The 26,173-nt window shown below is 40.3% G+C and overlaps 1 protein-coding gene across 1 annotated transcript in view; it reads left to right on the forward strand.

Annotated features, from left to right (window-relative positions):
- The window catches only part of LOC122813542 (synaptonemal complex protein 1-like), a gene marked incomplete in the record, with an annotated part of 863,486 nt that overhangs the window by 665,400 nt on the left and 171,913 nt on the right, over positions 1-26,173 (forward strand). The window contains 2 exon segments of the mRNA XM_044085917.1: positions 10,540-10,686; positions 25,745-25,891. Of these exon segments, the coding sequence (XP_043941852.1) occupies positions 10,540-10,686; positions 25,745-25,891 (294 nt within the window).

The raw sequence follows: 26,173 nt of genomic DNA on the forward strand, positions 1-26,173 counted from the left end.
TTCCACTCCCTCTAGACCTTATCCCAAAGGTCAGAAGAGTGGGAAGATGTGGTTCCGTATATCTCAGGGAGCCTTGCCTGACACACGTAGTGATTTTTCCTCCAGAGGCAGAGGGGGAAACAATAATAATAGACACTGCCCTCATGGCACAGGGGGTCAGCAGAACCAGGGCAACAGAGAATCCTTCTCTGATAAGCCCTTCCAGCATCCCTGAAGGGTTGCCCGGCTGCTCAATTCTGGAGGCAGTCGGGGGAAGACTTTCACTGTACCCAAAAGCCTGGCAAAGTTTAACACAAGACAGATGGGTACGGTCCGTTTTATCCTGAGGTTACAAAATTCCCTTCCATCAACCCCCTTTACAGTCAAGGAAGACCCTTCCAGATGTTCCACCCAATCTGAAGGAGCAAGCAGTAATAGAAGTTTCAAAACTGCCAGAAAAAAAGAGTCCTCCAGGAAGTCCCGGCAGACCAGCACAGATCCGGAACTTACTCAAGGTTCTTTTTAGTACCAAAAAAGACAGGGGACTGGAGACCGATTCTGGATCTCAGCAGACTAAACAGGTCGGTGCAAAGAACAAAGTTTTGGATGGTCACGCTACAGTCCATTCTACCCTTTCTGGGTCAGGACAATTGGATGTGCTCGATAGATCTTCAGGACACATACTACCATATAAAGATGGACAGGCACTCCAGGAGATATCTTCGCTTCCGGCTAGGGGCCCGTCATAATCAGTTCAGAGCTCTGCTCTTTGGTCTCACCACAGCCCCCAGGGTGTTCACCAAATGTATGGCAGTGGTCACAGCTCACCTGAGGCGTCAAGGACTCCAGGTGTTTCCGTATCTAGACGACTGGCTCCTTACTGCTACCACCAGGCATCAACTCATACAAGCACGGGACTACACAATCACAATCTGCTCCCAGCTCGGCATTACAATAAATTTCGAAAAATCTGCCTTGTTGCCCTGTCAGTCTATCAGTTACATAGGAGCAGACTTGGACACAAGGGATATGTTTGCAAGGCTACCACTAGAAAGGGTGGATGTAATCCATCAGCAGGTACAGGTTCTGATGCGGAGCAAAAAGTTCCAAGTCAGGTACATCCTTCAAACTCTGGGTTCCATGGCAGCAGCCATTTTCCTAATCCCACTGGCGCGCTTTCATATGAGAATTCTTCAGTGGCTTCTGTTTACGCATTGGTCTTTCCAACAGCTACCCATGACTTACATGATCATGATCACGGATGCATGCAAAAGACATCTTTCTTGGTGGATGGTCTCCCTCACTAGTTACTCAGGGCAGACCTTTCATACAACCCTCTCAGGTAGCCACAGTGATGACAGACGCCTCCCTGATAGGGTGGGGGGCATTATCTAGGCAGGACAGTCCAAGGCATGTGGCAACCCCTCGAGTACCATCTGCACATAAATGTCCTGGAAATGAGAGCCGTGCTCTGGCGTTGCAAGCCCTTCAAGACTCTCTTTCTTCTGGGACCATTGCTATTCAAACGGACAACATGTCATTGGTGTGGTACATCAACAAGCAGGGCGGAACCAGATTCTACCCTCTGTGTCGAGAAGCACTCAGACTTTGGCAGTGGGCGAATTCCTCCCAACGTTTTCTGATTGCGACGCATCCCCGGGAGATCCAACGTCATAGCAGACAGGCTCAGCAGAACTATTCTCATGCCTCACGAGTGGTCTCTGAATCAGGAAGTTGCGAATCTTGTTTTCTGCAAATGGGGACAGCCTTGCTGCGATCTCTTTGCCACCCCCTTCAACAGTAAATGCAGCAACTACTTCTCCCTTCTTCCGCTTCCAGGTCACATACCCAGAGACACTCTAGTCCACGATTGGCCCCAGGGTCTTCTTTATGCCTTTCCTCCTTTCCCCCTGCTACCCAAACTTATACAGAAAGCAATATTGTTGGGTTGCAAAATGATCCTCATTGCTCCCTACTAGCCTCGACAGATATGGTTCCCGTTCCTGCACCGTTACCTTCTCTATCAACCCTGGACTCTGGACCCAATTCCAGACCTCCTGGTTCATCAATCAAGCGGGTTGCATCAATCCCTCAAAACTCTCCAGCTCACAGCTTGGTTACTCCACTTCCAACCTTAGCCAGGCTTCCCAGCATTTCCCCAGCAGTCCATGATATTATCGTCTCTCTCACAAGTCTACAACAAGAAAAACTTATGCTAGCAAATGGAAACGTTTTTCTTTTTGGGCAAAGGCTAGGAATGTGGATCCCTTTTCAGCCCCAGTCCACGAAATTCTGGAATACCTAGCACAACTGTTTCACTCTGGGTCCACTTCTGCTATGATCAGAGTACAAATGGCAGCCATTTCTAACTTTCATGTTGGTTTTTCGAACTCTAACATTGTCTCATAAGCTCTGTAAAGCTTTTTTGAGAGGGACAACTCTTAGGCCTCCAGTGAGAGATCCCCCTCCTCCTTGGGACCTTAATTTAGTCCTAACCTCCTTGATTCTGCCCCCTTTTGAACCAGCAGTGTCCTGCTCTATTAAGTTTCTATCTAGGAAGACACTCTTTCTGGTAGCTATTACCTCAGCCAGATGCATCTCTGAACTTCAGGCGCTATGTGTTCGTCCTCCATACTTGGTTTTTCATAGGGACAGGGTTGCTCTGAGGACTAATACTAAAGTCTGCTCAGAAAATAATTTAAACCAATCTATAGATCTTCCTGTGTTTTTCCCTAATCATACCAACAAGGCAGAGTACAAATTACACCAATTGGACGTTCATAGGCAATTGCGTTTTTGCCTGCACAGAACTAAAGAAGTAAGGAAATCGGACCAACTATTCCTTTCTTATGCCTCAGGCAAACAAGGTCTCCCAGTTTCCAAGGTAACCTTGTCCAGATGGTTGTCATACACTATTTCTTTCATTTATCAGTTAAGGATCAAATAGTTACCTATTAAACCGAAAGGTCATTCTACTAGGGCCTTGGCCACCTCTGTAGCCTTGCAATCTAGGTTGCCCCTGGATTCCATCTGTGCAGCTGCCACGTGGGCAAACCCTCATACCTTTATTTCTCATTACAAGTTGGATATGGTCTCCAGGAGCAGAGCTGACTTTGGTTCCACTGTTCTGAAGAGTCTGTTCCACTGAGCCACCCAGGATTTTAGGTGCTAGGGGCGCTGTCCCAACCAGCAAGAATGAAGGTGAGATAGACAACTTAACATAAAGAAGTTATGTACCTACCATAACATTCCATGTTAGTTGTCTTCATCTCGCCTTCCTTCTTGCGTCCCACCCTCCGTCCCCCTGTCCTAGTGGACCGAGAGGAGTTTTTCTGTTTCACTGGCTGTGTGTTCTCTTGTTTCCTCTATTGACTTAGAGAATATGGCAGGTATAGTCAACTGATTTTTCGACTGGTTTATTTTTTTATGTCTGGAGTTAGCTATTTCAAATGAGAGCTGGGTAGCTATCGCTAGGCATTATGGGATAAGGGATAGCCTCGAGCCAGTAAACAGCTCTCGAGCTATTGAAGATGGCCGAGTCGGAGCCGAGCATCAGCGCCGATCCCAACCAGCAAGAAGGAAGGCGAGATGAAGACAACTAACATGGAATGTTATGGTAGGTACATGACTTCTATTTCACAGTTATTGTTGATTTTATTAATAAATGGTGGTTCGCAAGTTTTGGGTCCTTTGGGCCTTAGATTGTTGGACTTTCTATTGTTTGTATTTCTGAGCCCTTTAGTTTATACAATCACATTATCTTGACATAGTGATTAGCTACCATTGACGTCTTAGCCATAATGCACCAGTCACCCTGCAACACTTCAGATGTCATTTCCTGCCTTATTGCTGGAGACACAAATCCTTAACACAGAGCTTGGGGGTGTAGATTTTTACAGTGACTGCAATTCATACTTTTATCTTTTCTAATCACCTCTTCCTGCCTTACCTTAGTTTTTTGGTTTCTATTGCGCTAGGGTTACAGTTTGTTTTTCTGTCCTGTCTCTACCTTCAGTAGTTCTCAGTACCATTGTTGGTACTTTCCTTCCTTTGTCTGCTTCTTTCTAACCTTCAGAGGGTAATTCCTTTCCTCTATATAGAGGGAGAGCTAGCTTAATTATTTTTCTCTCTGTCAGCCCATTAACTTTTTGTTGCTATGGCTGACAAACCTACTGAGTTTAAGAAATCTGCTTCCCATGTGCTTAAGATCCCTAATTCTGATGCTCACAGGGAGTGCATTTATTGTCTGGGTGTGTTCCACTTAAATACTGAATGTTCAATTTGTGCTGGCCTCAAGTCTATGTGCCTTAGTGGCTGACATAACAAACTGGTCCTAAAGGGTTCGTTGCCATCCTCTTCTTATCTTTCAGTGTCTTAAACCCCCACAAAAACACTTAAGGCCTTTTCAGAGGCAAATGAATCAAGGGAACAGTCTCCCACCTGCTCTCCTAAGTCGGCTTTAACTTCAGAGCCTCCTGCCAAAGTACAAAAAAGTCGGATCTGACACCGTCAGATCTCAACTGTTTACATTTCAGATCCAGCACCCTTGGATCTGAAATGTAAACAGTTGAATCCATCACCATCAGATCCGACACTTACTAAGTCTGTCTTCAAGGACCTGTTGCCCGGGGTTCTTTCTGGAGCCTCTCCTCGACTCCATTCCCTTCCTACAAGAGACCCCAAAGGGAGGAGTCTTGGCCCCACTCCACTACTACTTCCATCAGGTCCTCCAGGAGCCTTTCTGAAGCCAAAGTGGCTAGGATGATGAGTCCTCAAAGCTCAGATTCAGATGGGGGTTATCCCGTCTCCATCTCTCATTGGGTCTTGCGGCCTCCCTTCTGTTTCCCTGACTGTAATTTCTCCTTCTCTTATCTGACTGGTGATTTTGGAGCCTTCTGATCAGAGAATGTGAGAGTATCAGCATTGTTTCTGAAGACTGCTAGGTCTTTGACTCCAGCTGCATTCCTGGCTTATTCAGCACCAGTTATCTTGGACCAAGACAAGTCTCAGAGCTGATTTGTCCGTGCTAAGTCCAGAGAGCTTGGTTCGACTTAGAAGTTGTTCGAGGTATCCATGCACCTGAGCCTTTAGCACTGGACAAATCTGATTGACTCCCCCTGTGAGGAAGGGATCTGGGGAAGGTCAGGGCTGGGTAGCATCTTGGGCTTCTGTGCCAGTGCGGCCAGCTACGGCTTCTCCCAGTTTGTCTGCCTTTAAGATAGTGAAGAGAGTATTCTGTAATCTGAGACATGACTACTCTTTCTTCTTTGGATCCTACAGCCCTGCCATCAGCACGTGTGAACTTTGATCCTCACATACCTATCATACAGGGACAACTGGCCCTATCAAGTATCCAGGCAGTCCTCTTCGAGGACTTCCCTTCCCTTTGAACACCTCTCCAAACCATCCCACTGTGAAGGTTCCCTGCAAGAGAAGGCACATAGACTCCCCTCAAGGAGTCAATCACCAAAGACCCTGACTTTGATGAAGGGGGTCCCTAAGGACTCCACCATATGATGTCCCCTTTAGAGACATCTTAGAAATCCTCAGGCAGAAAGGTGGCGGTCCTTTGATTCCCCTTCCCAGGAGGAGTCAGTATTCTGGTAAGCTTTTGGGTCCAGCCTGTGTATGTATTGGGAGACTCCCACAGCTGATGAGCTTGTAGATCTAGTCTCTGGATGGGCATGGAATAAGCAGGATACTATAGAACCCATCCCCTGCCATTCTGTTAAGTTCCTTGCCCCTGCGACGGACAGGTCCAACTGGAGCAAGGGGAGGTTCCCATTACTGCCATGGTTGTGGTGGCGAGCACTAAGAAAGAGCTGACAGAGCTCCTTTGCCCATCCCCCTAACAGAGCATCTAGGGCAATGGACAAATTTGGGACACTCATTTATGCCTCAGCGACCTTTGCCTTTTCACCAAGCTGCAAAGGAATTTGAATGAAGAGCTTTCCAAATCCCTTTCTGAGTCCGTGTCTGTGGAGGACCACACAAAGCTTTCTTCACAACTGGACACTCTTCTGTTCATCTGTAATGCTGCAATGAGTTTAATTTCCCATGCTGCTTGAGGATACCTCACTGGCAGTGGGTTCAGGCATAGCCATGAGGCGACGGCATGCCTGGATGTGCTTGTGCAACTTTACAAAGCCCTTCAAGTCTTTATCCATCAGTGTTCCTTTTGATGGATCATCTTTGTTTGGCACCACTGTTAAAGAAACACTTTCTCAGAGTGAGCAGGATGGAAAGATCTTGTCTGCCATATGCATATGTTTTTCCACCCTTCAGAGACCCTTTTCTATGAATCATCAAGGGGGAAGGAAAATGAGGTTCTTTAAGTCCCAGGATCCTTTCCAAGAGTCAGAAGGAGATACCTCCCCCAGAGACATTGGGAAGGAGTTTTAATGGAAGATGCCATCCTCATAGAAGAGGAGGCTCATAAAATCAGGGTTTTTGAGATTCATTCTCAGATAAACCCTTCCAATGCTCCTGAAAGTTTGCCTTACTGCCCATCTCTGGAGGCAGTTGGGGGGGGGGGTTCTCTGCACCCAGACACCTGGCCATCAGTCACAAAAGATACTTGGGTGCTGAGAATCATATCGAGATGCTATTTCATACCATTTTCACAAATTCCCCCAAACAGAAGAAGAAAGCTTCCTGACATTCTACCCAGTCAGAGGGAGGCAACAGGTGCAGAAATTCAAAAACTGCTAGACAGAGTAATCCAGGAGGTCCCACCAGGCCAGAAAGGATTTGAAACCTATTCAAAATTCTTTTTAGTGCCAAAGAAAACGGGACCTGATACCAATTCTGGACCTCGCAAACTGAATCAAAATGTAAAAAATTAAAAGTTCTGAATAGTCGCAGTTCAGTCCATTCTGCTATTTCTGCGAAAAGATGATTTCATGTGCTTCATTGATCTTCAGGTTACATACTATCATACCAAGGTGATCAGATGCTCTCAAAGATACTACGCTTCTGGCTGGGGGCCAGTCATTATCAGTTTAGAGCCCTACCCTTTGGTGTTACCACAGCCTTCCAGAGGGTTTACCAAAGGTATGGTGAATAGTAGCAGCTCACTTGAGACCGCTAGGATATAGTGTTTCCATACTTAGATGACTGGCTCCTTACTGTCCCAACCAGACGTTACTTGCTCCAGTTATGTCAATCTGTAAGCATCTCAGTCAACCTCTGCAAGTCACATTTTCAACCCTTTCAGAGCCTGGAGCTCATAGGTGTGCATTTGGGCACAGTCTGTCAGATAGCCTCCCTTCTACCAAACCAAGCAGACTACAGTCCTTCAGGTGTAAGTGGAATAAGTTATTTCACACCCTTCTCCTCTAACCAGAGAGATTCTTCAGACTTTAGGATCAGTAACAGCAGCCATATCCTTGGCTGCTATGGCCTGCTTTTTTATTCTTCAATGGACTTTAGCTGTTCAGTAGTCAATTCTTCACCATCTTGTCTTCACCAGTCAAACTTAAACAAGTATGCAAAGACCACATGCGTTGGTGGATTCAGTCTGACAAAGTTTCTCAAGGCTGCCCTCTTCTCTTTCCACCCCACCTCCCCAGTAGCAATGGTAACCATGGACAACTCCCAACTGGGATTGAGGGCATTTATTGGGAAAGACTGTCAAAGGCATGTGGTCCCCAGAACAGACCAGTTCACATATCAGTTATATCCTAGAGATGAGAGTGGTCCTCCTAACATTGCAGGCCTTCTAGGACAACCTTCCTCATGGGACAATTGAGATTCAAACCAACAACATGCCTGTGGTTTGGTACATCAACAAAAATAGGTAGGGGAACCTAATCTTACCTTTTTGATGAGAGGCAATGAGAGTGTGGTAATGGGCAATCTCCTCCAACAGCTTTCTTATGGCAATGCACATCCCAGGAAAAATAGTGTGCTAGTGGACAAACTTAGCAGGTCCAGTGTGATGCCTCATGAGTGGTCTGCCAAGCGATTAGTGACAGGGGGATTTTCTGCTGATGGGGGTCTACCTTGCTGTGATCTGTTTGCCATCTCCCCACAATTGCAAATGCAGCAGTTTCTTTGCCCTGACTCACCCTCCTCTGGGAGAGTCACCAAGAGATGTTCTTGTCCACATTTGGCCCTCTCATCTCCTTTACGCTTACCCCCAGATACCTCTAATTCTCAAATTCTTACAGAAGGCACTTCTGTTGAAGAGCACATTTATCCTTATTGCCTCCTTTTGGCCTTGACAAGTGTGGATTCCTTTCCTTTGGTCTCAACTTTGATATCCACCCTGGATACTGGACCCCAGTACCAACCTTGTCTCTCATCCCATGGGGGTGGATCACCCAGACATTGCAGACCACAAGTTGACCACATGGTGTCTCCAGTTCCACTGATGGTTAGACAGCCCAGGCTTTTCTACTGGGTTCAACAAATTTTACTGTTATCCCAGAAGGCTCTACCAGGAAAATCTACAAAAGCAAATGGAAGAAATTCTCTGTTTGGGCTTTGCAGAGGGAGTTGGATCCCTTCAATGGCCCCCTGTTTTGGCTGCTATGGAGCTTTTAGCATCTGTTTTTCAAGAAGGGGATAGTTTCTCTATTATCAAAGTGCATTTGGCAGCAATATCAATTTTCTTTCAGGTGAAAATGCTTCCTCATTAGCTTCATCAAAGTTGTATAAGGCTTTCCTTAAAGGTACCTTTTTGCTTTTGCCCCCAGTGAAGGACCCTACACCATCCTGGGATTCAACATTTGTGATTCAGGGTTTGATTGAGTCCCTTTAAAACATCAACTAGATCTGGCTTAACATTTTTACCTTGAAAAACTGCTTTTCTCATGGGCATTATATCTGTCAGATAAGTATTCGAGATCCAGGCTGTCTTTTCTAAATCCTCATATTTGATGTTCCTCAAAGGTAGAGTTACCTTGCATACCAATCTATCTTTCTTGCCCAACGTAACTTTGGAAGCAAGCATTAATCATGCCATTAATTTGCCTGTTTTCTCTCCCCAATTCTCAACAAAGGTGAATACATTATTCATCTCTTCGGTGTACATAGACAACTTGGCCATTATCTCCATACAACAAAAGATTTCAGAAAGACAGCTCAATTTGTTTCATTCTACCCCAACAAACTGGGTAAACCAGTTTCTAAAGTTACCTTAGCCAGATGGCTGACAGACAACATATCCTTTATTTACAGTCAACAAGATTTGTCTTTACCCAGACCTCCTAAAGCACACGCCACTAGATCAATGGCTACATCATCCACTTTCTGGTGTAGGACTTCTGTTGATGACATTTGTGCTGCATCTACTTGGTCCAGTGCTCATACTTTTATTAATCATTACCAATTGGATTTCACATCTAGAAGCAGAGCTGCCTTTGGTCATACAGTACTCTGGAATATCCTTCCATGAGGGCCACCCAAGGTTCACGTAGCTGAAGACTGTGTCCCATCAGTTGAGGAATGAATGAAAAGGACAGCATCAAATATTAAAGTTATGTACTTACCATGATTTTGTACCTGTTGTCCATTTTCATCTTCCTCAACCTTCTACCCTCCTTTCCCCTTCAACTCATGGAGTGACCTTTATGGTTGTTAAGGAACCTCTTCCAGCGTGCCCTCCTTCCCTTTAACTCTTGGACGTGACCTTACTGTTGTTCTGGAACCTTTGTTCCAGGTTTGAGCCCCAGTCTTTTCTGCTAGTCTTCCTTTTATCTTAGCCTGAGGTTAGTTCTTTCTATTGATTATCGGGCAGCAAACTCGATCTGAGTTATTGCAGAGTGACCAAGGCATTATGGGTAGAGAGAGGAACTCTAAAGTTGGATCTTTGAGTCTAGTAATTGTGGCTAAGCTGGATCCAAGGTCAGATCAGAGATCCATCAGTTGAGGAAAAATGAAAATGGACAACAGAGATGCATAGTTATGAGTACATTTCTTTGATTTATCCCCAACGCCACACATTCTTTAAAAATCGAGTTAATGCCCATGTGCAAAGCTAGTGTCTGTGCAGTGATATGGATGATAGTAATGTACCAGTTTTACTCTTATGAGGTAGAATACCACAGATGCAAGTTGTCCAGGGCTGCAGTTATTGGCTAGTGAACTGCAAGCCAACATACTCTATCATAAACAAATACAGTTAATAATTTCCAGAGCTGCTTTTGTGGTATGTTTTGCCTCCACATTTTGTATGTATGAGTATGTATGTATACCTCAGCTACTTATTGACTCCTCTTGGTCGCATAAACAGTTGAAAGTGAGTAAAACATATTTGTGTCAACTTCAGTACTTTTTGTAGTTTACTGTCTTTATTATTCTTGTATTGAACTGTAGATTTTGGTTGTAAACTAGCCATGAAGAACAGTCTGTCTGCTAAACCCCATTTTCCCATGCCCAGGGCTGTCTGATTAAAGCCTCCATGCCCACTTCTAAACCCTATATCACCAGTGTGCATTTCTGTTAGGAAAGTGCTTAAGCTAAAACTGTAAGTTGAGTTTAACTTAGATAAGCAAAATGACAAAAATTCTGTACTTTGAAAATATAGATCTATTCAAAATCAAATCTGTTTTCCAGGCAAAGTAAAGAAGCACAAGACAAGAGACCCACCACAGTTCCTTCCAGAAAATGAAGACTCCGCTTCAGTTCTCAGCCTGGGGGATATCCACTCAGATGACAGCTCCCTTCTTACAGTCCTAGATTTAGAACCAAAGTCTAGATCAAGTAAGTGATATGCAACTCACATTAATTTTTATTGATATTCATCAGTGCTGACTAATTCTAGATGTTGGTAAGAATGTGTGATCCACTGGATTTATAATCGGGTTTTGTTATTAGAAAAGGTAATGTGAACCTCTGTGTGCAGCTGCTAAATCAATACTTTCTTTAAGGTTTTATATTGCTCTTGTTTTCTTATTTTAAAACATTCAGAACATTCCTGTATCCTTGTGTGTGTGGCTTCCTTCTCTGTACGTGGTTAACTGAGGCCACCCAAAAAAGGGGTACAGGGCCAGGCTCCTTGGCATGGAAGGATAAAGCCCTGAGTATACAGTAGGCATCCAGCTTCTATTAGTGGCTCTAGTGCCTGTTAGAAGATGGAAGCAAATGGCTGTTGCATGCTTGCCCATTTGGGGGAGTTATCTCTAGCTCTTCACACAGGTGATAGTAATGGAGTTCTGAGCCAGCTAAGCTCATGCTACCATAGTGCATTGACAAACTGTGCAGCCACTGCCCTCAGGAGGCAGTGTTTGCAAACTTGGAGCAACCACTGTGGAGGCAAGTGCTCCCAGGAGGAAAGTATAGACCAACCCTCCCACCAGGAACATTATTCTGACCCACTAGCTACAATCCAGCTCTCAATGGGGAGAGAAGAGCTGATATGGATTCCTGGGCAGGAATAAATGGACCATAGGGCTTTTGCTTAGCCTAGTAGTATCTGGCTCCTGTGCCTTTGAAAATAAACTAGCCATTTGAAGGTTGGGGAGCAAGGTCCTGGGGAGGAAGCAAAAAAAAAAAAATTAATGCAGAATCACTAATGTAACAAATAAAACTGCCAGATTATCTATAGTGATCTGTACCTTGAATCATCCATCAAACCATTAAACTAAGGCTTTATGGATTTGTTTCCTGCTTCTGGCTAAGTTAATATTGAAAAGCTGAAGATTATTACTTGATAGTGAAGTCATAAATCATGATTTCATTTACTTGGTGATAACGTTTTTTGTATCCTGACTAGATTCCTTACTCAAAGTACAAAAGGGTATGTCAGAAAAAAACAGTGCTGCTTAGTTAATAAATGTAAACAAGACAGCATTTGCAGTTCTTTCTCTAAGCAGTATTCAGTAGCAGTGGTTCAGCTATGTAAAAAAAAATGAATTAACTAAATTGCTTTGTGTTACCTGACTACATTATTTACAGTAACTGACTTGTAGTTAACTTGTCAGAAAAGTGAAAGTAGAACTGCTTGCTTACTATGTCAGTGTTGCTACAGCTTAAGTAACCCTGTATGGTGAGTACTTTACATAAAAAAGTTATTTTCCTCTTTCTTTAAACAAAATAATGTTAAGTACAGTTTTGGCTCACTCTTTTGTGTGTACTTTAATTAAATATACAGTTGTACCCAAAGCATACAAAGATAAACATCTCCTGTCTGTTCAGATTAATCTTATTTGCATAACATTAACTGTTTACAGAAACTATTGCGATAATTAGAGTTAGATTTATTGAAATGCCAGTTGCATCAGATTTTCACTTGCAGCCCACTGTTGTGATTTTTTAAATAAGTACTGAAATGTGTAAGCTCAAGGCTGCAGTGGCGCTGCAGTTAGCGTTGTCGCCTCACAGCAAGAGGTTCTCCTGTTTGTTTCTCGGCTGGAGCACCTTCTGTGTGGAGTCTGCATGTCCTCCCTGCGGTCGAGTGACGTTTAAAGACATGCACGTAGGCACGTGTGTGAATGGGCATGCCTTCTTTGAAGGTTGGGCGTCAGGCTGGCAACTCAGCACTATAAAAAATCCACTGCCAATCCTTAGCGGACCGGAGGTCTGCTGTGGTGACCCCGGAAAAGCCGAAAGACAATTATAATGAAATGTGTATGCTCGCGTGTTTTGTATGCCTGTCTGTCTTTATTAATGCACTTATAGTTCAGTGGATAAAGTTTACACACCCCTGTTAAAATGCCAGGTTTTTGTGATATAAAAAAAATGAGACCACAGTAAATCATTTCAAAACTTTTTCCCACTTTTAATGTGACCTATAACCTGTACAATTCAATAATGACACACCAAAGAAAAAGTCATCAGGAACAAGGGAGACGTTGACAGTAGCCTGACAGAAGTTGACGACACTCAGTTGACTAACATGTTTATAAGCCCCACCAGGGGAGCCCACAGTTAGGCATGAAGGGATTCATCTAGATCAAGGGAGGTGAAAGTTTCCTCCTACTATCGTACAATGCAATGCCCCTATGTATCTGACCTGAACCCTGCTTGTGTGTAATTTGCCTGCTTGAAAGGCCTTGAAAGGCCCAAAAAAGAAACCTAAAAAAAATCAAAGTCTCAAAAAAATGTCTAAGAAAGAATTCAGCTCTCAATTGCAGCTCTATCGGGTGCTCAGAGGCTTGCTCTCAAGGACATATAAGGCCTGACATAAAAAAGTGAGAATCACCTCCATGAATAGGCCAAAAATCAAAAAAAAAGATCCACTCAGAACCACAAGGGAAAGGACCATAAAACTACAACATAAATAACGACAACGTGGAGGGGGAGAGATTCATCAGACCAGACCCCCTGCTGGAAAAAAAAAAAAAAGTGAGGCAGCATGAGAGGCTGGCCTTGTTCTTTCCTTGGCAGATCAAATCATGGATGGGATGAATAGATATATAGGGGAGGATTACTTCAGTGTCACTGCTGTGACAGAGGCACAGAAAAATGATATTTTATTTATTCACCAAGGGGCTAAAGGGGAAAGCCAAACTACTGCTAGGGCTTATAAATGCCCTTGGGCAGATAGCCTAGTATGAACCTATGAACCTATGAAAAACAAACAAATCTGTTAGGGGAAAAAAAAAAGCATACAATAAGCTGGTTGCATAAGTGTGCACACCCTTAAACTAATACTTTGTTGAAGCACCTTTTAATTTAATTACAGCATTCAGTCTTCTTGGGTGCACACCTGCCATCAATTAAAGAGGCGCTGATTAACCCCTAATAAAGTCCAGCTGTCCTAGTAGGATTTTCCTGACATGTACTCAGTTGTCTGCTGCAGCAAAAGCCATGGTTCGCAGAGAACTTGCAAAGCATCAAAGGAATCTCATTGTTGAAAGGTATCAGTCAGGAGAAGGGTACAAAATAATTTCCACAGCATTGGATATACCATGGAACATAGTGAAGATGGTCATCAAAAATTGGAGAAAATATGGGACAGCAGTGACATTGCAAAGAACTGGATGTCCCTCCAAAACTGATGAAAACACAAAAACTGGTCAAGGAGGCTGCCAAGAGACCTGCAGCAACATTGAAAGAGCTGCAAGAATTTCTGGCAAGTACTGGTTGTGTACTACATGTGACAACAATCGCTCTTATTCTCCATATGTCTGGACTATGGAGTTAGGGTTGCAAGATGGAATCCTTTTCTTACACAGAAGAACATCCAGACCTGGCCAAAATTTGCAAAACAATGCAAGTTTCCCAAAAGCATGTGGGAAAATGTGTTATGGTCTGATGAGACCAAGGATGAACTTTTTGGCCATAATTCCAATAGGTACATTTGGCGCAAAAATAACATTTCACATCACCAAAAGAACACCATCCCCACAGTGACGCATGGTGGTGGCAGTATCATGCTTTGGGGTTGCTTTTCTTCAGCTTGAACTGGGGCCTTTAGTCAAGGTGGAGGGAATTATGAACAGTTCCAAATACCAGTCACTTTTTGCCCAAAACCTTCAGTTGTCTGCTAGAAAGCTGAAAATGAAGAGCAATTTCACCTTTCAACACGACAATGACCCCAAGCATACATCCAAATCAACAAAAGAATGGCTTCACCAGAAGAAAATTAAAGTTTTGGAATGGCCCAGCCAGAGCCCAGACCCAAATCCAATAGAAAATCTGTGGGGTGACAGGAAGAGGGCTGTGCACAAGAGATGCCCTCGCAATCTGACAGATTTGGAGCACTTTTGCAAGGAAGAGTAGGCAAATTTTGCCCAGTCAAGATGTGCCATGCTGACAAACTCCTACCCAAGAATACTGAATGCTGTAATTAAATCAAAAGGTGCTTCAAAAAAGAATTGGTTTAAGGGTGTGCACACTTGTGCATCCCACTTATTGTACATTTTTTATTTTTTCCCATAACAGATTGAAATGATTTATTGTGGTCTCATTTCTTTATATGACAAAAACCTGGCATTTTAACAGGGGTGTGTAAACTTTTTATATCCACTGTATATATGTACGTACATACACAGATCTATAGCTGTATGCCTTCACACAGATGTGTATTTGTGCTACTGAATGTTATGGAGAAGTAAACATTCTACACTTCAGTATCTCAGTGTATAAAAAGAATTGCAGTGCTGTTACAAAACATAAATAAAAAAATAACACGACTTAGTAGAATACAGAGTAATACTCTTCTCTAAAGCACAACAACAACATACAAAATTATGAAGGGTAAAACAACTGCAGCATATAACCTGAAAGGAAATGAGGACCATAATAAAATGACAGTATACTGTGCTTGTGTGGTGTTACTCTGGAATTTAGCAATGCTTGGCTTTGAAAGTTATGAAATAATTGAAAAGATAGCTGAAAGGAAGTATAATAGAAAAGGAGACTAAAGTATTCCATGTATGATAAAACGTGAGTATAATCTCACCCAAACATGACAACCTGTTGTATTATTCCATGCCAATCTCTGTATTGCTGTTGGTCATGTCTTTGCATTATAGTTAGGTTAAGTGAGTAAAATTCGGCCATTAGAGCATTAGAATCTGCATATATGTATGTGTGTGTGTGTGTGTGTGTGTGTGTGTGTGTGTATCAGTTGCAATATACTTGTATGTTATCATTAACTAACAACTCCATGAAATAATCTTTTAGCACTATCAGATAAAATTTTCAAAAATAGGATTTCCTGGTGTAGCATACCATTGTTAAGATTTGTTCACGTGACACAGGGCCATTTGGAATTAGAGTTCAAGTAGTCCTCACTGGTCAGGACCTATAACAACCTCATGTTCACTTTGTATACTGAATTCTAACATGGTGCTGAGAACTAACAGTCTGTGATATGCTTGGCTCTATTTGCAGTGAAAAAGAGACAATTTTATGCAAAATTTGACGCTGAGTTCTTCCTATATTATACCTATAAGATATTACTTCCAGGTCAGACACAGGCAGAAAAGTGCTGCATATAACAGCTCAACATCAGTGAGGATTTGGTTGTTGGTTTTGAGGGCAGGCAGTTCTATAGGCATTCCTGTGTTAGTCGGTCCTGTCATAAGGCCATACCCTCACTCAGTCAGTCATTATTGTCATTTTTCATAGTATATTTCACTGAGCAGACATAAAAAATTAGTTTTGCAAGGGAGTTGCATATCAATGGCCCTTCTCACTCCTGATTTTCTTCCATGCCATAAGCTTCTTCCATCCTCCAGGGTTATACAACTCTCACTTCTTTTTGCATTCTCCTCTCCTCTCGTTTGTTTCCTGACTGCTTGTGAGGAATTATTTGGACAGTCACAGGGTATTTGGGGAGAACTGGATGACTTTCACCTCCTCAACTGATAGCATTTAATGGGTGGCACAGTAACCTGCTCCCTTTTGTACATGTTCACCTAAGGCACAATGCTACCAACCTCACCTGCTAGCCACATATCATAGCCGTCACTCTGGCCTCTGCTCAGTTGCTGCTTTTGATGCTGGCTTTCCTCTATAACTGAGGGACCTTTTTTTATAAAGGAGAGAAGAAAAGGAGGAGGGAGGAAGTTGTATAAGATGAATGAAAGGCAGGAGGAGGCAAAAACAGTGACCTTTGACATGGATGTTGATGTTGGCTACCTTTCATGTAAAGTGGTGTCTAAAACTACTTTGGGTTGATGCAACAGACTGATGGGGTGTCTAAAAGAGAGAGGTTAATAAAGTAAAGCAGAATTTGAAAGGCAAGTGTAGTAGGATAGGAAGTAATCACTGCTTAGTTAGAAAGCAAGGTGTTTGGACACTAGCTTCAAGGTGTTATAAGTAAGCCAAATTCTAGTGTTGGCTACTTTTCTCTTAAAATGATAAGTAATTTTTGGTGATACTATTACCTGTTAGTGACTGAGATATGTTCTTTGAAATGTTTATTTTAATGCTTGGTTTATATCATTGAGGTTTTTAATGAGAAAAATGGCACTATTTCGACAAGTGGTGTGTGTGTGTGTGTGTTTAATAATTATATATATTAAATGGAGCCCATTATACTCATCATTTATAGGTTAACATACTCTTAATATTTTGATGTCTAGTCATCTGTTATAAATTGGTTAAGTGACTCGTTTTGTGGCTCGGAGGTGCATAATGTATTTTGTGCTTATTCTCAAAAATCAGCTCTTAAAGAAAAAAAAAAAAGAAATGTTGTCAAGAATACATGAAAATTGAGCCAGTAGATGGAAAAGATTAATTTGCAGAAAATGAAAAGATAGTCCACAAAGAAACCAAGTCACTTCACACACTGTTAGCTACTTTATTAACACAGTAAATGGGTAAGTGTTTTTGTGAGGTTGCCAAGAAGGCTGTAATCTGAAGAGCAGATTGATTAGAACTCTTTCACTGGGAAAAGGAAAAGATAAGTAAAGGAGCTGGTGGAAGCTGCCAGTTCTTTTAAAATTCTGTTACAGACTGGTCACTGTAGTTGCCTGTATGCTAGCAAACAATAAATCTGAATAGGAAATCAACCTGAAAAGAAAAAAAAAAACTGTAATGGGGAAGGGGCTTATATCTGGTCAGCAAAACGTAGTTCAGGTTTCATCTTTGATACAAGCTATGTATTTAAATAATTTAGGGGAAAATGAATCAAATGCATTCAACTGTGTTTTAAATACATGAGAAATTGGAGTATTATATAAAGTTATATGACAAAAGGTTGGAGGTAATAGAAGAAACTTTAAGTAGCTATTCAGATGAGCTGATAAAACTGCATAAATCAGTAGCTGAAATAATGGAAAAAGTGGCTGAAGATGAGGCTTCAAGAAGAACTGTTTCAAAAAATAGGTGACAGAACAGGCTAAAAACTGAGATTTTTCTACTGTATCAGAGGAACTGGGAGAATACTCTGTTAATTTTATGAAAGTTCAAATAAGCAATAGAACTGGTGTTCCCCACAGTAGGGGTTGTTAATTGAAAGAACATACTGTCTGTATGCTCCAAACTTGACCAAGAAAAAGAAGCCAAGATCTATAGTAGCAGTAAAAATGCAGTCATGCCAACAGAAAGAACTGTTCCTGACAAAATTGTGTTAGAAAAGAAAAGCATTAACTATTGCAAACACCAGAATGTTTATGACCTGACTGCAACCCAGCAGACCAGGTTTTGATTAGCAGCACTGGTTACTGATGAAGTAGCAGGGAGGAATGGGCATGCCCATCTCGTAAGGGTGGATGATTGCATTGGTTTTCTCATTAGTGATCTCTGATGTGAGCTGGGAATGCTGATATAGGGAACATAGTCCAGAGAGAAGTGAAGGCTAGGGACATGGCTAAGCTGCTGTAGAGGTGAACTGAAACAACATATGCCCACATTGTATGCTCACCCCTCAGGCATGCCATATAGCCTACTGCGTAGGAGGAAATGGGTAGGTCTAAAAAGTTAAAAAAAAAAAAAAAAAAATTATTGATAGGTGATGACAAGACCCCCCCCCCCCCACAGATGCCTTAGGTTCCCTAACCATCCCAAGCTTAAAAGGTACAAGAGTAGCAGGCCGTAGGATGATGCAGGGAAAAAATAGAGCTGCAAAAATGTGTTTATGGAAAAAAAAAGTTTGAAATTATTGGAGGTAAATAAGAGCAGCTTTCCTGGAACCTAAATATTTAATTGCATTTACTAGGACAGTGTATAATTTAGTTTTATTGAAAGATAGCCAGTGCACCTTTTCTTAAGGCTAAACTCAATGTTTTCTTAAACCATACAAGCTGCTTTTCACATCTATGAGTGCAATAAAGATAAGAGAAGAACAGACTGCAATTAGTGTAAGTAGGAAAAAATAATAAAAACTTTCAAACTCAAATGATAAACACCAATTTAATGGCACAATGATAAATAAAAAAGACAGTATGTGCCAAAGACTGAGTGCTTTCACCATAACAAATGGCTTCATCAGAGTACAGTGGGATAAAAATTCACAATTTAAATAACATAACCTACAAACTGACTAATCCACACAAAGTTAAGATGAAATTACATCAAGTACTTATTACAGGTGTTTAAAGGCACAAAAAATTAAAAAATGGATAGTAAATAATAAAATAGCAATGTATGAATCTATTGTGCAACAGATTATCAAAATCTTGTATATTTGGAAGAAATATATAGCACCTAACAATGTGGATATATTGTTGTTTGAATGGTTATGTGAGAATGAACTAAGAAGGATTTTAAACAACAATAAGAAAACGCATGACAATTTGACAATTGAAGAAAGAAGGGCATTGTATAGTCTAACAAACAACCACAACTTGCGGTTAAAGAAACCTGATAGGGGGGGGGGGTTGTATGGTCATCATGTCTTGGTACGACTGTGTGTTTAGGATGTCTGAGATTTTGAATGACCAGTTAACCTATAATAGGGCTAGTACTAATGATATCAACAGGGCTTATTCCAAAATTGATATTTTCTTGCTTGATGCATTATTTCAAGGGACCCTTGATGAACATGAATATAAGTATCTCTCTGTTGAACATCCTTGTATGCCAGTGATTTTTGGGATACCCAAAACTCACAATTCTACTTCAGATCCGCCATTTAGAAAACATACCTTAAAAATATTTCTTCCAAGTATACAAGATTTTGATTACCTGTTGCACAATATATTCTTACATTGCTATTTTATTATTTATTATCCATTTTTTAATTTGTTTTTGTGCCTTTAAACACCTGTAATTAGTACTTGATTATGTCATTTCATCTTAACTTTGTGTGGATTAGTCAGTTTGTAGATTATGCTATTTAAATTGTGAATTTTTATCCCACTGTACTCTGATGAAGCCATTTGTTTTGGTGAAATCGCTCAGTCTTTGGATCATACTGTCTGTTTTTTGTTTATCATTGTGCCATTAAATTGGTGTTTATCATTTGAGTTTGGACGTTTTTATTATGTTTTGTTACCAGTTTGTGCTTTGTTTGAAGTTTTGGATTATTTGTTTGTGTAAGTAGGAGCACAGGCTGTAACATGCGCTATAGCGTAGATAACCATAATTTTAGGTTAGGTAGTGTCTTTGAATGTAGCTGTTAATTTGAGACAATTGTTCCTGTCAGGAGAGTTGAATTTCATTATTCGAAGACATTCATAGTTTTGTATGTTTTAAGTTACTAGATTCAAGGGATGTGCTTAATTTTTTGTTTGAGGGTTTTCCATAAAACAAAAAGTTTTGCAAAATGTGACGGATCAAATGCAGATGACAAAAATGTTAAAGATCAACCTGACAAAAATTGGATGCATGTAACACAAAAGTTGGACATAGACTTTTAAAACAGCTGTCCTATTTAATAGGTGGAAATAAATACTACTAATAATAGCTACACTATCCATATTGTAATGTGAATGGCCTCAAAGGTATAGATAGAAAGGTAAACGCATTGAATTATATTAAAAGCAGAGTGAGAATAGCAATGCTATAGGAGAGACAGCTGGAAAGAAGTAAGCATATGAATTTGATCAGGGTGGATTTTCAGCAGCATGTCTAGGGCAAAAGAAAGGAAGAGTATTTACAATAATTGCTAAAGGAGCTCCATTAGTGATAGAAGAGGAAAAAAAGATAACAATGGTAGATTTGGGTTAGTAAGGGGCTACTTAATACTACTATTATGGAGATTAAGAAAATGTGGGTAGAAATAATTAGCTTTCAGCAGGGAATATTACTTGTAGGTAGGGACTGGAACTTGATGTGCAAAAGTGAGGTTGTATCTGAGGGACTTAGAAGGGAAGATACAAGAAAGGCATAGACTTCTGAAGAAATTTATGAAAGTATTTGGTATTGAAGACATGAATTCAGTAGTAGGAACTTTGATAGTATTTGCATATTATTCGCCAAGGTACAATAACTGAGCTTGACTAGATGGAAATAATTTTTCAAAGGAATATGTACATTTAATTGAAAGATTTGGCACACATCGGATAACTATTTTAGATCATGAGCCAATAATTAAGATAAAAATGCAGGTTAATGAAGTAAAAATGAAACACTGGCATTCCCCCCACGTTCCTGTTAAAAAGGGAGGAATTTAAGGAATGGGCAGTGGAAATTATTCAAGAGTTGTTAGGGAAGACAGAAATTTCTATAGACGTTATAGCTGGTGAGTGTGATGAAATAAAAGTTGAGTTTACAAATGGAGTAAAAACAAAGAAAAAGAGATATGGTTAAAAGGCTACCATGAATTGTATAGAGGGGCTGACAAAGGATGAAATATTGCAGAAGAAAGGATTTGGACAGAGCAAGAAGAGGTGCATTTGTAGTGTGCTAAACAGAAAATAAGGGAATATCTGGACAATATGCACGAGTTTAAAAAGATTGCTGTTAAGCAATTGTTTTCTGATTACTCCAGAGCACAAAAACATTTAGCACAATGACTTATGCAAGAAAATGTAGAAAGGGTTGTTGCCAAATGTATGAAGCCTACAACAAGAAAAATGAACAGAGATATGGTATTAAAGATATTATGGAAATTTTAAGAAATTCTGTATAAATCTGTGAAACGTGGAAATCAGGAAACATCACAAATGGAAATATTTATGGCCAAGGTTAGACGTAGATGAGACAAAACAATTAAGATAGGAGGAGATGGGATTATGTATAATTAATCTGCAGAAAAGTCTCCAGGAATAGATGGCATTCCTGTGGAAGTTTGGAAGCTAGGAGGGAAGAAAGTGATAATGATCTGTAAAGTTTTCTTTAACTTATTTTAAAAGTAGGAGAAGCACCTCCTGGAAGAAAGTTATGGTAGCTGTAGTACATAAAGATGGTAAAGACCCATCAGACCCAGCTTCATATAGGCTGATTTCAATTTTAAACCATGATTGTAAAGTGTTTGTCAATAGTAGCTAAAAGAATGGCAAAGGTGTTGCCAAAATTGATAAATATGGGTCAGTGTGGTTTTATGGAGAGAAATTAAACATTTGACAACATCAATAGAACAGTGATGATCCAGAGGAAAGCAGAATGTAAGAAAATACCTCTGTTGTTAGTGTGTTGTGATGCAGAGAAAGCATTCAAAAGAGTAAATTGGGATTTTGTGTAGGGCAATGGAAGCATTTCCATTCCCTTATACAATAATAGAGTTAAATTGAAGGGCATATGAGGACTCCGAGGCAAAAATTAAATTAAAGTGGGAGGGTTCCTGTCTGACAGATTGTCTGAACAGAGGAACCAGGCATTGGTGTCCTCTTTTCCCCTTTATTTGCTTTATATTTAGTCTTCAACAAAGAAAATAAGGGACTCAGAAATTCAAGAATATAATTGGTATGATAATCAAGAAAATTTGCCTTTGTTTGCAGTCAGTATTATTTTATAACCGATAACACCAGAAAAGTACATCTCAGTATTGTGAAACCGTTTGAGACAGTTTCAAGTCATTTCGGGGTACAACGTTATGGAAGATAAGTTTACAACTATAGCCTTTGTTTTTTTTTATCTACATATGAATTGGTTCAGCATTACCCATATTATGGAGACATGATAAAAATTAAGTATTTATGCGCATGCATTAAAAAGGATTCTTTTATGGCAGTTAGGATATGTGGGAAGAGACTAAACAGAAAATAATACAAAAACTGAGAAACTGGATGCTCTTGTTTTGAGTATGAATAGCAAGATACAAGCAGTGACCCTATGAACATATCAACCAGAGGAGAAGTTGTGAACAATAAAAAAAAAAGTTGAAGGAGTTTATCTTTGAGGGGAAGAGGGCAAGGGTCAGTGGGATAAGTTGATCCTTCCAATAGAACAACATAGTTTACCTGATCTGAAGGGATATTTTAGAGCTACACAGTTCAGGCCCACATATAAGCAAGCAGAAAACCATAATTCAAAGTGGAAAGGAATGATGATGAAGCAGGGGGGAAATTCAAGAAATAAGGAGAGTGAGGTTTTGGATTTGTATCCTTATGGATAACAGCAGCCATGTTGCAGAAAGTATTCTAAAATCTAAGGCTACAAGAGACTAGAGGAAGGACGTTTTGCTGATAGGGATGACTACAATTAGAGGTACAGTGAATAGGTTAGAGGGGACTAGAATTTATTGGAAAAAACTGGCAAAGGAACCAAAGTATTAGAAGCAAATAACTAGAGAGGAAAAGGTAACTGAATAGGAAGAGACCAAGAAAACATTTGGACTGCAGGCTGTAGACTGCCTTCCCTATTGGGGATTTTATATCAGAGTATAGGCAGGGAGAAAGATAGCAAAATCCCAGGTGAAAGACCTACTCTGGTAGAGTTTTTAGTTGAATCTAGAACAGAAGCTGTTACAAAAGGGATAATTAGTAGGGCATATAAAATATTACATGATAACTATAGGAGACAATCAAAGGAGGTTATAAAAGATGAGGAAGAGAAATTGGATGGGCAATGAGAGGACATGTGTATGGTTCCCATATATGCAACAAAGTTTAGGTAATTTAGAATTTTTGCTTGGAAATGTTTGTATAGGTCTATGTATACCCCAAGCAATCTCCAAAGAATTTTTCTTCAGGTAGATGCCAAATGTTGGAGATGTAATGGAGAAGAAAAAGGGGACATATGTTTTGGTGGTGTAATGAGTTGGCAGATTTAAAAATTCCTTACAGAGTACTCATTAGAAATATTGGGTGAGCAAATGGGTGTAACTAAGGAAATTATTTTTTGAGCTGGATACAGGACGTGAATTGTCTAGACCATAGTAAAGCCTTTTTAAGTTTAATTTTGGTGGCTGCCAAAAAAGCAAGTACTAAAAATTGGAAATCAAAGTCTAAACCAACTGTAATTTAAATGTTGAATATTGTAACAGAAATACATGAACTGGAAGTTGGATCATTAGAAAAGGGTGGGAGCAAATTGCATAAAAAATCTGGAAATTGTGGGAACCATACATGAACAATAACGTTTTGTAGGAGGAGTGAGATTTAAGGGAAGGCAAGAATTGACCAATTAATATATGTAGGATTGAAGATAGTTAAATAAAAGAAAAAGAATACATGTGATGTATAATGTTTGTAATTCGGAAATGTTAATATGGTTTATTTATATAGATGTATTTTTGCCTATTTCTTAAGTGATGATTCAAAAGGTGCTTAAAAAAGTGACCGTACAGACCTTATCTTGTGGTTAGCTAACTGCATTTCATTTTTCATTGGCAAGTATGGGGAGACGCTCTCAAGGAAGGTGAAGAACTCTCTTCACCAGACTAACATGTACCATGGCAGTTTTTAAAGAATGTTTCTATTTCAAAATATTTATTAAACAGCTATATATGCCACTAGTCACATTTTTTCCAAAGGTTACAAATTATAGTTTCACTCTAGGACCAGGACTGATTTGCCACAGTAGCCTTGCAGTTCTTTATTGGAACTATGAGATCCAATACTTTGAGGCTCCACATTTAAAAATTAAATTGTGATTCAAAAACAGTGAATTGTTATGCACATTAAGGTATTTTATAGGAGTGCTTTGTCTCTGCACGTCTCACACCCCTGTTAATTATATATTCTGACTGTGAGATCAGAGATGACTTGTAGTTTTGAATTAGTGTATGTCTCCACTATTCATTACTTGAGTTGTTGTTTTGAGGATTGTAGTTATGGTCCTCAGAGTTTTAGTTGGCACCTCAGTCTTTGGTCATGTGACTGAATTTACTTCTTGTAGGGTATATACCTGCTTGGAAGACTGCAACATATTATTACTTTAGCAGAAATCCTACTTTTAGAAGACAGCGCAGTTGGTGTGAAGGACTCACTATTACAGGATACCTCTAAGTCCATGTTGCAGTAGTCAGTCCTTCCCTCCTGTTTCGTTCCTCCCAGTCATCCGTGGGCTGTTACTATTCCAGATGCTGTCTTCCATTTTGCCATCTCATTACTGCTAATGACCATAAATGCAATTCTGTAAATGGAATTAGAGTTTTAAAATCAGAGGCTGAGCTCTACTTTCATGCACTCTTGACGTAATGATTAGCTACCATTAGCTTCCTTTGGCTGCCGATTTATATAAACCTTCTGATTTGGCTGCTATTTAGTAGAACAGAAGGAGGTGCAGGGAAGGAAGCCTGATATAACCTTTAGCAATCTGTGGCCTCAAGGGAGCAGGTTCCTCCCTACAAGCAGAAGCATGGGTGACTGATGGCTTATAAAAAATCTTGGCAGTCTTTGGTCTAATGGCAGTCTGTGCATAGTTATTATTGCAGCAGTATCCTACAACCTGGATATCTTGTTAGGGTGAATACCTCAGACCACTATATGTTTCAGACTGTTTATCCATAACAGCACATATTCTTTAAGAGCTGGGTTAATGTCTGTGTGCAAGGCTAGGAGTTGTACAGTGATGTATATGAGGCATCAGTACCAGTCTTCTCCATATAAGATAGAATACCGTAGATGCAAGTTTGCCAGGTCTGTAGCGCACTCTAGCATAAAAAGATACAGTTGGTAATCTCCACAGCTGTTTTTGTGGTGGTGTGCTTTACTTCCCTACCTAATTGCATGAAGCTGTGCCCCACACACCTCAACTATTTATCGTCTCTTTTTGGTCACACATACAGTTGAAAAGGAGTAAAATTTTGTGTTAACCAATGCTTTTTATAATGTACTAATTTTATTACCTTTGCATTGAACTAAATTGTGGTTGGAAACTAGCTGTGAAGAACAGTCTAGTGGTCTACTATACCCCATTTATCCCTGTCCAAGGCTATCTGATTTTGGGCTCCATGCCCACTTCCAAACCTGTATCAACAGCATGCATTTTTGCTTGGAAAGTAAGCTTAAAACTAAGTTGCATGTAACTTAAATAAGCAAAATGAAAAAAGTTCTGTACTTTGAAAATCTGGATCTTATGAAATCTGTTTTTCTAGGCAAATTAAAGAAACATAAGACAAAAAACCTACCACAGTTCATCGCAGAAAATGAAGATTCATCTTCAGTTCTCAGTCTGGGAGATATCAGCTCAGATGACAGCTCTTTTCTTACAGTCCTAGATTTAGAACCAAATCCTACAGCAAGTAAGTGATGACAACTCATATTAGTTTTGATATGATATTCATCAGTGCTAACTACGCCTAGATATTAAGAGGATTATGTCATCCAAACTGGATTTCTAAATAGGTTTGTGGGCAGCATATGCTGTACAGTGTGATCTTGACTTAAATTTTAAGTCATCCATCTAAAACCATAAAGGTTCTGATTATATGATAGCCTCTGCATTTCTGTAGCATTCTGCTGCATATGATTTGTCACCAGAGCAGTTTTCAAGCCTAACCTCTTAGAGACCTGTCATGTGACTT

Source organism: Protopterus annectens, chromosome 10.part0, assembly GCF_019279795.1.
Source record: "Protopterus annectens isolate FY-2018-M chromosome 10.part0, PAN1.0, whole genome shotgun sequence".
Lineage (NCBI taxonomy): Eukaryota > Metazoa > Chordata > Ceratodontiformes > Protopteridae > Protopterus > Protopterus annectens.